General features: G+C 41.2%; 1 protein-coding gene across 1 annotated transcript; it reads right to left on the bottom strand.

The window, feature by feature from the left end:
- Positions 1 to 6,053: 6,053 nt before the first annotated feature.
- LOC117216084 (glutathione S-transferase-like) lies at positions 6,054 to 6,910 on the bottom strand. The gene is made up of 2 exons (XM_033462607.1): positions 6,718 to 6,910; positions 6,054 to 6,460 (listed from the first exon to the last, which is right to left on the bottom strand). The coding sequence occupies exons 1-2, from the start codon at positions 6,893 to 6,895 to the stop codon at positions 6,153 to 6,155; spliced, it is 486 nt and encodes a 161-aa protein (XP_033318498.1). The 5' UTR covers positions 6,896 to 6,910; the 3' UTR covers positions 6,054 to 6,152.
- Between the last annotated feature and the right edge of the window lie 8,069 nt (positions 6,911 to 14,979).

Below are 14,979 nucleotides of genomic sequence, written 5' to 3'. Positions count from 1 at the left end.
TGTTGCCGAGTGTCAACACATCTTTATCTCCAGTCTTGAACTGAGCTGGTCGTGACACTATCGTAACGTCGACAAATATCTCCAACCGACTCAAGAAACCCGAACCGCCTGGCACACGACACCAACTCCCAAAACAAAGGAATATGAATTCGGCACGTAGGTATAAGATAAACGAACATCTAGAAGGGCTGGGTTTTGATCGAGGCTTCAGTCTTTCGGTAAAAAGTTTCTTTTTATAAATTGGTTCGTTAATTATTTTGTTTTATTTTATTTATATTATCATATATAACATTATTTCCTTTTATTTTATTTTGTTTTTTTTATTTCAATTATTTAATTTATTTCATCAACATAATTTTCGTATGCCCTAAGAAAGCATAAATTAATCAATGCAAATACTGTAATTATATATAAGAAATTATAATCTGTGAGTACTCTAATTTTAAAGCTATTGGATTGGATCATTATAACTAATATTTTATTGATCTCCGGCATTTCAGTCAATATCACACCACTATGTTATTATTATTATAATATTATGTTATTATATAGTTATTATTATATTAAAACTGTTTTGTGAATAACCGCTAAAAAAGGTACACATTATACAGTTGTTTATCGAAATCATTACAAAGTCACGTAGTATCTAAATACCCGACGCAACACTTAAAACTCGTTTGTCGGAAAGTAGCGGCAATGCTGTCAATGATATTAGTGTTAAGGAAATTCGAGGATTTGGAAATACAAATAATTGACTATATTTCACACACAACAGCTATACATCTATATTACACTCTGAAGAACGTCTTGCACGCACGCTTGTCGCCAACCGACTATCCTAGATTCTTCTAACATCTGACAACCGTCTTTTGTCTCCACTAAGACCTTGACGCCCCCTGACTCTTACACACACACTCTCATATACAGTGTAAATGTATCACTTCCCTAACACGCCTCCTTACATTTATACTGGACACTTAATTTTATTTACATACTTGTCGAATTAACAAAATATTTAACATTTATCGCTTTATTTACATTTCTCTTATTTTACATTCACCCATGACCTAAACCTTTCAAATTTCTCTCTACACAGTGCCTTCGTAAAAATATCCGCAGTGTTTTCTTCTGTACTTACTTTTATTATGTTTATCTTATTTTCCTATACGTACTCGTGAACGTAGTGGTAATGAACTTCGATGCGTTTAGAATTTTTTGTAAAAGTTCCGTATTTTGCTATACTCATTACTCCAGAGTTATCCGCATAGATTTTTACAGGGTTATCGTCTACATTTACATCGAAGATTTTCATTAGTTCTCTGATACTCTGCATACGTCGAGGCTTTTGTCACACACCTTTGTTTTTTAGACTTCCATCCAATTACATTTCCATACAATCTAATTACATACCCAGAAGTCGATTTCCTATCTATATGATCTCCTGCCCAATTAGCGTCCACATAACAATCTATCGTTTCGCACTTTTCATTTCTTTTATAATGTAGCCCTAAATCTCTAGTCCGGTACAAATATTTCAATATTCGCAAGGCATATTTAAAATGTGTCTCGTTACAACAATCTTGAAATCTACTCAGATAATTCACGCTATAACTTATATCGGGTCTGGTATTTACACTAATATACAGCAATGCGCCAATTAAATTCTTGTATCCAATGTCCTCTCTATTTATCTCAGCTTTTTCAATTTTTAAGTTGGTCTCCATAGGTGTACAGTACAATTTGCCGTTATGTAATTTATATTTGTTTGCTAATGATTCTATGTATTTCTTTTGGCTTAATCTCATTTCATTTTTTAAATAATCATACTCTATATTTATTCCAAGATATTCTTTTACTTCACCTAAATCTTTCATTTCAAATTTATCAGTTAATAATTTTTTTTACACTTTGTATCTTCCCTTTGTTTTTACTACAAATCAACAAATCGTCTACGTATATTAACAAATAAACAACATTTTCTCCCTCTCCATAAGTATATAGACACAGCTCTATATTGTTCTTCTTAAAACCTAATCTCGTCACATACTTATCAAAACACTCATACCAGTCCCTCGGACTTTCTTTTAACCCATAAAGCGCTTTCGATAATTTACAAACTCTATTCGTTCCGTCCGCATATCCCTTTGGTTGATTTACATATACCTCCGAGGTTACTTCACCACTTAAAAAGGCAGTTTCTACATCCATTTGCTCAATTATTAATCCATTTTGACAACAATATGATAGCAATATCTTAAAGGTCTGATTACTCGCCACTGGAGAATATATGTCATCGACTACGTTTCTTTGTTGAAATCCCCTTACCACTAATCTAGCCTTATACCTGTCCTCTGATTTTTTCGTGTAAACCCATTTTACATCTAATACTTCTTTGCCTTTTACCCTTTCTACCAATTTCCAAGTTTTATTCTTATAGAGACATTCTATTTCCTTATCCATGGCCTGTTTCCAAACTTCATTATTTTCGCAACAAATCGCCTCCTCAAATGTACGAGGGATATCTACTTTACAATAATTTGCATGAATCTCGCAAATATTTTCCTTTTCTGGATACCTTACTGGAGTTTTCTTAATACGTGTAGATCCCCTAGGAGTGTTTGAGCTTTCAATACTACTATTATTTTCATCTTTCCTACCTTCTAACTCTTCCTTATCCATACCATCCAATGAATAATTATCTTCGCTATCATTTCTATCTGCCTCTAATGAATTTTCCTCAAAACCGATACATTTAGTGTCTGTTCTATGACCTCTACATGTCTAGCTATTGTTATTTTCCCACCTAATAAGACTCTGTATCCTACTTCACTATATCCTAATAGAATTCCCATATCTGCCTTCTTGTCCCATTTGGAAACTCTTTTTTGTTCTGGCCTTCTTACAAAAACTTTACTTCCATATAGATGTAGATTTTTAACACTTGGTTTTCTCCCGAAGAATATTTCAAAAGGTGTCTTTCTCTCTATAGTATTCGCTAATATTCGATTTTTCAAGTATACCGCTGTACAAACCATTTCCGGCCAGTACCTTTTATGTACTTTCGCTTCCGCTAACAAGCAACGCGCCATGTCCATCACTGTTCTATTATACCTTTCCGCTGTCCCGTTTAATTCATGTACGTATGTTGGGCAATTATTTATTCTTATACCTTTATCCCTAGCAAATTTATAAATTCGATTATTTAAATATTCTTTACCATTATCGCATCTTAATATTTTTAACCTGTTGCCCGTTAAATTTTCGGCTTCATTTACGAACTGTACGAAAGAATCAAAGACCTCATCTTTTGATTTTATACAATAGATCCTAGCTATTTTACTATAATCATCGATAAATGAAATGAAATATTTTTCTCCATTGAATCCGGTAGTCTTAAAGGGACCACATACGTCCGTATGAATAATTTCCATTATTTCCTTAGCCTTAGTTCGATTATTTTTGAAAGGTAAGTTATGCATTTTGCTTTCTATACACACCCTACATTTCAAAAATTCCTTTTCAAATTCATTCGGTATGCCAGTCACTAGCTGCTCTTTACCCAAAATCTCTAAATATTTAAAATTTACGTGTCCTAGCATCCTATGCCATCTTTCCTTTTTACTCATACCACTACGTTCGGCGCTGTTTACTAAGTGCTTCTTCCCTTTCAATATACTTTTTATTCTGTATGTCCCATTCTCCTTGAACGCTACAGCTGTAAGTTTATTATCCTCATCTATTACTTTCGCAATATTTCCTTTGAAAATAACCGTATTCTTATTATCTGTTAGTTTACCTAAACTAATCAAATTTGCGGACATTTCTTTCGCGTAAAATACTTTCCTCATATTTATTTTATTCTTTTTCCGAATGTTTCAAAATAACTTATAACATTCCCAACTTTTGTCGCTTTTATCGGTCTATTATCGCCTAAATATATATTTACCGGTTCTTTTAGGTCGATAGATTTATCGAAATAATTTATATTATTAATCATGTGATCAGTACAACCGCTATCTAATAGCCACACTATTTCGTTCTTACTTATCTCATTCGTCTCACTGCTGTTTGCTGCGTGCGCCGTTGCTATCCATATGCCTGCTCTTGAGTTTCCATGCTCGCCCGTGCCGGTTGTTGATTGACGATGAAAGTTTCCACGTCCTCTGCTCGTATTGCCTTTGTTCCCTCTTCCTCTGTTTCGACCACGTGTTGGCCCATGCCAAGAGCCGTTACTGCTTTCCGCTTGGACGCCATTTTGACACTCTCTCGCAAAGTGTCCTAATCTTCCACATCTGAAGCATCCTTCCTTTTTTGCAGAAAAGGCGTTGGTTTGCCTTTCTCCTCGATTGGATTTATTTTTCTTCTCTGCTACCTCTATTTTATTTTTTACATACGCTACCATTTGATCCTCTTCTTTCAATGCGTCTATTATGTCCGCTATGTAGCTGTGTAATATCGTGATGTAATATGTTCACAAAGAGTGGACAATAGAGATGTTAATCAGACAGAGAAGACGATTGTGGCTTAACTTGAACTATTCATACCAAACGTACAGAAAACAGCGCAATCCACACTCTCTCGGCAACGCCACTCGCAACCTCCGTCTCTGCTCGACTCGCACTCGGCTTCTCGACTCGCACTCTCGTTCTCGACTCGCGCTCTGCTTTTCGACTGACTGTTGTCGCATTCCATTGCCCTTTTCCTAGGCCCACCGCACACGTGTTCAGCAGACGCTCGTGGCCAGGGTCACGTAGGTCTTTTCCACGAAACTATGCACTTGAAAAGACCGATGACACATTGATGGGCCCGACGGCGCCTCGGCTCTCGCGACACTGTTCATAGTTCGTCCGATATTGCCCAGGCCTTTCGTCCACGATACTACAGCTGTATTCTTCGGGTAACGTATTCAGCATGTAATTCAGCTTTTCCCTCTCACTTACTTGTGCGCCCGCACTTTTTAATTCATTGATTAATTTTTCGAAATCGTTAAAGAATGATGCTGAATCACTGTAGTTCTCCAGTCTTATGTTTTCCAATCTCCTTCTGCATACGATCTGCAGTGCCGTCGACTTTTTCAAGTACATTTCATCGAACCTTTTTATTATATCATACGCCGTTTTTCCTTCCCTAACATACTCCAATTGTCTGTTCGATATTGCACTATAAATTATATTAATCGCCTTCAAATCCTTTTTGTCCCAGTCTTCATCGTCTCTTTCGTTCTTCATTCTAGTTGTAACAAACTCGCATTCCTTATATTTGAGAAACATCGTGATTCTTTGCTTCCACATTCCATAATCCTCACCATCGAATATAGGTATCATGATTTCCGATCTCTCCATTTTAATTGATTCCTTTTTTTTTCTTTTCTTACTCAAGCGTTCCTACGTGCTCGAAGTATATTTTTTTCTGAAAGTTTTTTTTCTTTACTGAAAACTCACTCGCAAGATCGTAACCACGCACTAAATATCTTGCAAAACTAGTAACCACGCTCTGCTACCATGTTAAGGAAATTCGAGGATTTGGGAATACAAATTATTGACTATATTTCCCATACAACAGTTATACACCTATATTCCTCTCTAAGAACGTCTTGCACGCACGCTGGTTGCCAACCGACTAGCCTAGATTCTTCTAACATCTGGCAACAGTCTTTTGTCTCCACTGAGTCCTTGACGCCCTCTAACCCTTACACACACACTCTCATGTACAGTGTAAATGTATCACTTCCCTAACAGAACAAAATAATCATACATTTTTTTTTGTTCAACATTTGTAAAATACGATATTATCAAGATCACCAAGCAGGTAATCTTCAATTCTTAATTAATATAATAAAAAACATAATTAATGATTGTTTGATGGTTTTATTATTATCTCTATAATACAAAAGCACAACATCGTGTCAACAGTTTATATAGTTCGTATGTTTCTGTAGGAATACACAAATAATAGTTCTCTATCACAACGTAATCTAAAGGGAAAACCCTAACTAAATGACAAAAATATCGGTAATAACTGGAACTAGTGAATGTTAAAAGCAATCAGTATATTCCATACAAACTTCCATCAACACGATTCGTTCTTCATTCTCTCAACACACTAAGACCGCAGTCTTTAAACGCTTATAAAACCATAAGCAATCGTGAAGTTTAGAATTCGCTAACTGGGCGTCTCTCAATCCAGTTTTTGATCTTGGGCAGAAGGAGGACCTTTTTCTCCAGCAGCTTCAGATTCTCGTAATTCTCGATCAGATCAGACTTGTACATAAAGTTCAAATAATCGAGCAGAGCAACGAATGTTAAATCAGCCCAAGAGAGAGTACCATCGTATAAGTAGCCGTCATTTTCCTTCACTTGCTGGTCCAAACGTTCTAAAATGAACGGCAGCGTCTCTTCAGCAGCCTTGCGTTTTGCAGCTTTGACCTTCTCGTCCTCCTCATAGTGGAAGGCGGCAATTTCTGAAAATTTGTTTTCAGTTAAATACTCTTCGCTAATGTTATACTAATTTGAATACAGTGTTGTGCGAAATTTAAATGATACTGAAGATAGAATTACAATCCTTTTTAATCCTTTGTCTTGTATTGTTGACATACGTGTATCGTTCGATTAAATCAAATATTAAATCGGATTTCAACTAATAAATACCTGAACAGATATGTACTATCTGTTATCAAGATTCTTATAAGATTTATGCAAAACAGCACTGGATACTCACTATGACGAATATCATGAATAGTATCAACAGTGGCATCAATATGAAGATTTGCCCAGTCAGTCTTTCCAGCTAAGTCATATTGTTTGGCTAAGTAACGGCAAATAGCTGTAGACTGAGCAACCTTCCTTCTATCAGCTACGAGCATAGGAAGCAGGCCATAAGGAGTCACTAAAAACATACAACTAATAGAATCAAAGATTCTATCGAACAAACAGATTATGATGCTTCTTAAATATCTAGCTTCCTGTTATCTGTTTTGGAAAGATATAATTTAATTTATTGATAATTTATCAGCAAACAAAGGGCATTGTCTCCTTAACAATACCTATTGTTCTCCCACATATCTTATAGAGCAATTCGCTGTGGAGTGCCGAAGCGTGCAGACGTGTCTCTAGTGCCCAGCGTAGTCCGAAAACAACACGTGTCGCCCAACCGTCGAAAGTGAACACAGCTAAGTGTCCCTTACCCTTTAGGGAGAAGAAAATCCCACGCACCTAACCCCAACCGAATACTAGCCTCACAGCCTCACGACTAGTTGTTCATTCCGAATTAACTAGCTCGATGATGGCCCAACAACTGCGACCAGGCTCTCCGGAGCAGACTCGCAGCTACCCCGAGCTACGCCCCCCCCCCCGTGGCAGAAGTGTAGCAGAACTCTCCGCTCTAACGACGCTAATACTACAAAGAAAAGGAAAATAGAAACAGCAACGCAAATAAACACACACAACAGATTCGCCGTATTGGAATCCTCAAACGACGCCATGGAAATCGTAGAAGCGCCACCAAACCAACACTCACAGAGAATCCCCCCGCCCCCACCAATATTTGTGGACGACGTCATTGACATACAGACAATGACCAGGTCCCTAGAGAGAGATATCAGCAAGGAGGAATGTTGCGTCGCATGGAGCAGCGGAACCCCAGCCAACGCTACCTGGCGGCCAGCGGCCCACCTACCTGCTTCCAGACCCCCAATAAACTCAATGACCGGCCATAAAACGTCACCTTCTAGCTAAATTGTTTCCAGATGTGTGTCGAGCAATCTAGTTGTCTAGAAGCATTTCGGTTTATGTCCGGATTAGCAAAATCCTTGAGTTTGTTATAGGCTCGGAAAAGGCAGGTAGTCACCGAACGAGAAAACCCAACACATGAACATAGGGTAGAAACGACTGGTTTTCCCCAGCAATAAAATCACCCCGGACACTGGTGAGAAGTCCCTCATGTCCTGCTTCTTTAGCGGGGTCACGACCAATCGGCATCAAGCTTTCCTTCGGGGAAAACTAAGAGGCAGTCGGTCAGTGAGTCAGTCAGGCAGCCAGCCACTCAGTCAGCAACCTCGGGAAGTCTCAGTTCGCAGCAACGATTCGCGCGTACGCTCTCGCCCTCTCATCCCTTGATCTTACGTTCTAACCGAGTCCAACCGTATCCCGGTTGCTGTTAATTCACCACGCAGTGTAAATACAGTATCTCAATAAAACACAACTGAAAACCCGTTCCAGCAGTATGCACTTCAATGAACCACCTCTATTAGCCTAAACGCAATAGGGGATCGATCATCTCGCGGCGTCGATTGAACAATCGTAACAGGAATTTACGACTCCTGTTGATGCGCTTCTACACGATCGTGTCTCCCCGCGAGTGAAAGAACAAGGAATATAACCTTAAGATAAGCAACAATAGAGTAAAAATACTGCCGACGAACCCAGAAGCTTACAGAAAACTCACCAAGACACTCAGGACCCTGAACGCCAACTTCCACACCTACCAACTCAAACAGGAAAGGCCTTTCCGTGTGGTCCTACGAAACATACACCACTCAGCAGACATAGACGAACTCAAATACGATCTCTCAAAACTCGGCCACGAAGTCATCAACGTAAGTAATATAAGGCATAGAGTCTCGAAAGACCCGTTATCCTTATTCTTCCTAGACATTAAACAAAAGCCGAACAATAGGGAAATCTACAACATCAGTCGCCTAATGAACGCGATAGTAAAGATCGAAACACCGCTCGTGAAAAAAGAAATAGTGCAATGCAAAAGGTGCCAAAGGTACGGTCATACGCAGAAATACTGCAACCATACTTTCCGCTGCGTTAAATGCGCAGGCACTCACTCCACTGACCAGTGCGCCAAATCACCGGAAACTCCAGCGAAATGCATCCACTGCCAAGGGGACCACCCTGCCAACTACATAGGCTGCCCAGCATATAAAACACTATACACGAACAGGTACCCTAAGCTCAGAGCAAAAGAGGTATCCAACCAAACACCCAGCCCGCCGAAATTCACGACTACCCCAACCCCCTCAACCAACCAAACACCCAGTCCTACCAAATTCATCTCCACCTCAACCTCCTATGCACAAGCAGTACAAGGCATCCAAAATAACCCGAACAGCCAAAGGAACCTTCCCCAAAACAGTGTCCCCAACCCACCTAACACAGACAACTCCTCAAGGCTTGAAAAGCTAATAGAGAAACAATCAGAGCAAATAAATCACTTGCTATCGCTACTAACACTCATCGTGGAAAAATTAGCACGCCCCGGCTCAAAATAAAACCAAGGCGCATAGCACTCTGGAACGCCAACGGTCTAGCGCAACACAAACTTGAACTAGAACTCTTCTTAAAACACCAGCAAATCGACGTAATGCTCGTATCGGAAACCCACTTCACCGACAAGAGCTACCTGAAAATAAATGGTTACAAATTCTACCATAACCAACACCCCAGCGGAAAGGCCCACGGTGGCACCGGAATAATAATCAAAGCAAGTATTAAGCACTACGAACTTCCATCATTCCAGAAAGACTACCTACAAGCAACAAACGTAGCAATAGAAGACTGTCATGGCTCAATCACCACCTCAGCAGTATACTGCCCTCCCAGACACTCCATCGCCAAAGAAGACTTTGATAACATCCTGGACACCCTGGGCAATAGATTCATAGTTGGAGGAGACTATAACGCCAAGCACATCCAATGGGGCAGCAGACTGGTTACAGCAAGAGGCAAAAACCTCTTAAACAGCATAATAATGATCTTTTGCGGCGAACTTCGTCAATCCATGTTAGTAACCGTTCTGTTTCTGGCTTGTTGGCGTTTGTTTTTGAAAGTCCCTTCTTTGCCCTCGCCATGCTTTCTCAACTATTTCACCCAATTATTGAGTAAGTAAAATGTATACCAACTTGTATCCGGCTCGTGTTTGTTGTAGAACAAAACAGAAGAGATTCACACAACTGCACACAAAGGATTTGATACCACCGAGCAAAACACCCTCCTCACAGCACAGTCGTAAGATGACTAAGGGAAGTCTACGCTGCGCGTCTGAAGTCCTCTTTCTATACCCCCTCCCCTGTCTTCATGACGTAGTCTTACGCGCGAAAATGGAAACTAGTTCCGTGTAAAATCTTACGTTGGCCTTACATTCTAATAATTTTTGAAAAATACTTCACTCCAATTAATTTTTAAATATATGTGCGACAATTTTAGTGCTAAATTTTATATATTTTGTACATTATATTAAAATTCTTGATTTACAGGAAATAATCAATAGCGTATGAAGGTGTACTGCACGTATTATTTGGCACGTACATTAATGTTGATGCAAAAATAATTATTCCAATGATTTTACGTTACACACAGAATAGATAAAGTAGGCTGTAGACTATGAAATTCGTATGAAATAAGCAGAGAATAGTAACTAAATAAATGTATATGTATATGGAACATAAATCTTGTAAAAGTAATATATTAAATTACATTCAAATCAAATATATGAACAAGATCTATTGACTTTTAATTATTTTTTTGAAGCACTAGTATCAAATAAAATTGCGTCATTACGAATACAAAAACAATAACGTTGATATAAAAATGTCATCCCGAAACACAGTTTGACGTGATACAAGTTTATTATTTTAATTTAAGCAGAAAATATCTAATCATATTTAACAATTTTGAAAAACATACCTCTACTAAACTAGCATTATCTTTTCCTATACCATCGGCAAGGCCCTGAACAGCAAGCAGTTCAGCAGTTGTTAAAAAACTAGCCAATTGTACCCGAACCACATTTACTTCACCCTGATACATAAAATCAACCAATGCAGCCAAATCATCGAAATTTACATTAGATTACGAGATAAAAATATGACCTTTTTCATCTTAATGTCTCCCAAAAACGGATTTAGCAGAAAGTATACGACATCTATAACGATCCAATTAGAAACTACCAGAGCATGTGTATTTTAAGCGGATCTTTAAACGTCGATTAAACGCGTTCGCTATCCAATCCTGGCTGAAACATAATTACTCACACTCCCAGTATCCCACCTCTAAGTCATTCCAATCAACGTACCATGTAAACACGAATCCAACGCGTTCCAGGAATAGAATCAACTGTCTGTAGTTGTTTAGCTGTACACGACGAGTGTAATTTTTTCGGGTACTCCTCCAGTTAGTTATAAAAGCATGATACTTAATACCGCGTTTGACATCAGGTATAAGCAAAAATAAATTTCTTCATACAAATTTCAAGTTAAATCTTTAGCTTGTGTAATTAGATCAAACTTGCTCAATTAACAACGAGCAATTTCCATCGTGTTTTGACAACTGACTCATCGATGATGTTTTTCCTTGGAATTGAAAAAGGAATGTGCATAATTTTGTCCTCCGTCCACACTCAAAGTACTATCTACATGCTATAATTAGGGATTCAATTTTATAATACGTTCCTCATGTAAATTTCGACCAATTGCGGGGTGACGTAATCGCGCGGAGAGACGTCAACGGGGGTCGTAAATCTATTACGATTTATTACGGTAGCTACGATTATAACAATCGACACCACGAATTGATCGATCCCCTGATTTCCGTTGAGATAATTGGGGTGATTGAGTTTGTATAACACTGTGATTCACAGAATTATAAATTATATATTTCCAACACTTAGGTTACACTGACGTAGAGAAATAAATAGTTAACAACTTGTCGCACGAAGATGCGATCGATATGTACGCTAGAGCAGGGCTCTTATAATGGAAAGGAATGTATTAATGGACTTAGCACTATAATATATTTAGGAGAGAAGATGTATGTTCGACAACACCGAGAACCGACAAAAGATTTGCGTGAAGTATGCGACTCTCGCGCTATGTGTAGACTGCCGCGTTAGGCGTTAGTTTTTAGACTGTCTGTCGCTCTTTTTCTAATACGGAAGAAAAGTTCGGTGTGGATGTGCCCCTGTGCCTAAAGAACGCGGATTGGTTGTTCCCACTTTCGTTAGGAAGAGTGAGGGTAACGAACCGCGGTGTCGATTGGTCATGACCTGCACTACTGCTCGAAGGGATGAGTAGGGAGTCTTCTACCATCGTGGTGGATAGATGACTGTGAGCGTGAGAAAAACCTAGCTTGTTTTATTACAGGGCTATTCGGATTTTCCTAATGGGTGCATACCCGCTTTCTCCGTGTTTTAAGTGCAACTAATAAACCCAAGGACCTCTCTAAAAACCGACTGTGTCTCGAGAATATTTTTAAGCTTTAGAAATTCTTCAAGACAAACGGATTGAAGACACATGGCGAAACAATACAGGGAAGTGAAAGTTATGGTGGGTCCTTAGGTTTATTGAGGGTCGAAGTGACGTTACGCAGGTCGGTTGTTGTCCGGTCGCCCGGGCTGGCGTGCAGATGTTTTAGGCGGCGTAACATCCTCCCCCCGTTGAGAGGGCACCGATCAAATTCTGGCTGTGGAGTCAGGTGTGTCGTTGGTGACCTCCTTCGCTCCGTGTGGACGTTCGGCCTCGTCTGGATCTGGGTGGATGGGTAAGGGGACCAGTCTTTTGACACCGCGGTCCAGGATGCTTGTTGCCGTCTGCACGGTAGCGGTCCGGATGATTCCGTCGGCTCCTGGATGGACCTTGATTACGCGGCCCAACGGCCACTGCATAGAGGGTACGTTATCCTCCCTGAGGATTACTACGGTGCCTTCACGAATGTTATGTTTGCCCTTGTCCCATTTGTTGCGGCGGGTTAGCTCATTTAGGTATTCTCGATACCATCTGCTCCAGAAGTGCTGCTTAATCTGGTGAATGCGCTGCCAACTGGATAGCCGGCCTGATGGAACTGTCCTGAAATCACGCTCCCGTAAACTGGTTAGTGTGTCACCGATCAGAAAATGTCCGGGAGTGAGGACAGGAGGATCTTGCGGATCGGATGAGATGGGAGTCAGTGGGCGTGAATTGAGAATGGCTTCAATTTCGATCACAAGGGTGTTGAGGTGCTCAAAGGTCAGGAGCTCCGTGCCGAAAACGCGGATGAGATGGCGTTTGAACGCTTTAACCGCGACTTCCCATAAGCCGCCAAAATGTGGTGAGTTCGGAGGATTAAAACGCCATTGTATTTGTCGGTCGGCGAGAAAATTCTGTACCCTATCCTGGTGGTCGTCGGACTGCAATAAGGTCCGGAGTTCTTGCAGCTGCCGGTTAGCCCCGACGAAATTGGTGCCGTTGTCGGTGAGGATCGTTGCGCAGTATCCTCGCCGCGAGATGAAACGGCGTAGCGCGGCCAAGAAGGCGTCGGTGGTTAGGTCGCTGACTAACTCTATGTGGACCGCCTTTGTCGCCAGACGAATATGGCGGCGTACGTCTTGATTTTACGTCGGTTGCGGTCCCTCCTCTCCTTGATGTAGAATGGGCCGCAGTAGTCGATTCCGACGTTCGTGAACGGCCGCGATTCGGTAATACGCGCCTCTGGCAAATCACCCATCAAGAATTCCACTGGTGGAGGGTTGGCTCTGCAGCATCGGACGCACCTTCTGAGAGTGCGCCATACCTGGCTACGGCCGTCGATCGGCCAATAGCGCAGTCTCACCGCGTATAGTGTAGCTTGTGTCCCTGTGTGATGATTGTTCCGGTGCTCTTGCTCTATAATTAGCTCTGTCACCGGGGATTTCGGTAGGATGATCGGGTGTTTTTGGCTGAAGGGTATGGCGGAGTTGGTTAGTCGTCCTCCTACCCGGAGTAGCCCATCTTCGTCGAGGAAGGGGTTTAATGGGTGTAGTTTCCCTCCAACATCCTCGCTTCGACTTTTCTGGAGGATCCGAATTTCAGGCGCGAAATGACTGGATTGTAATATTTTTATTAGTCTGTTGTGCGCTGCAGTCAGTTCGTCTGTGGTGAGATGGGCAGATAGGTGTTGCTTATGTCTCCATCGAAGACACCGGGCGACGATTCTTATTAGTCTTGGCCAAGACGAGTAACGAAGGAGGAGTGTGTTGTCGCTAATATTCGTCCTCAGACAGATCGTCTTCTTTTGCTCCGGGAGGTCGACTACCGGTGTCGGGCTCCAGACCGGCCAATAGTTTTCGCTTTGCAGGAGCCACCTTGGACCGTTTTTCCAAATGGACGGACATAGGAATTCCTTGGGCGTCTGGCCTCGGGAGATGAGATCCGCTGGATTATCGTCGGTAGGCACATGACGCCAGTCGGAGGTATTGGTCTTGGTCTGTATCTCAGCGACTCGATTCGCCACAAATGTTTTCAAGGTGTGCGACGAAGACCTGATCCAATGGAGCACGATGGTGGAGTCAGTCCAGTATACTATCCGCGATATCTTGGTCGCCAGGGCCTGTCGTATTGACGAAATCAAGAACGTCAAAATAAGTTAATTCGAGCTTAATTCGAGACGTGGTATGGAAAGCGATTTGAGCGGCGCTACCTTCGACCGCGCCGTGAGGAGTCGAGTCCAAATATTGTTCTTTCGGTCCGTCGTCCGCACGTAGACGCACGCCCCATATGCCCTTTCGCTAACGTCACAGAATCCGCGTAGCTCAATTTTCGTTGCGGATTCAATGATGGTCTTCCGAGGGAACCTTACCACATTTAACAACGGCAATTGGGTGTGGTATTTGATCCATTCTGTGTGTACGTCTGTCGGAAGGGATTCGTCCCGATCTACCTTCAATGTCCAGACTTGTTGCAAAATCATTTTTGCTCGAACGATTACCGGCGCGAGCAATCCTAGTGGATCATAGATTTGTGCGATGACTGAACTGATTGATCGCTTTGTGACTCGGGAAGTGTCACTTATCGTCTTGACCGAATAGAGTATGGCATCGTCGGCTGAATCCCAAAAGACGCCGAGTGTTTTTAACGAGGATGACTCACCGAGATGTAATTTCTGGTTGGTGTCTTCTTCAGGTAGCCCTCGTAGCAGATCCCGATCGTTTGATGCCCATTTGCGGATATTTAGACCGGCTAGC

This window comes from Bombus bifarius, unplaced genomic scaffold (assembly GCF_011952205.1).
Source record: "Bombus bifarius isolate JDL3187 unplaced genomic scaffold, Bbif_JDL3187 scf7180000010134_frag, whole genome shotgun sequence".
Taxonomy (NCBI): Eukaryota; Metazoa; Arthropoda; class Insecta; order Hymenoptera; family Apidae; genus Bombus; species Bombus bifarius.
Note: the sequence above shows the minus strand (reverse complement) of the source record. Positions and strands in the feature narration are given on the sequence as shown.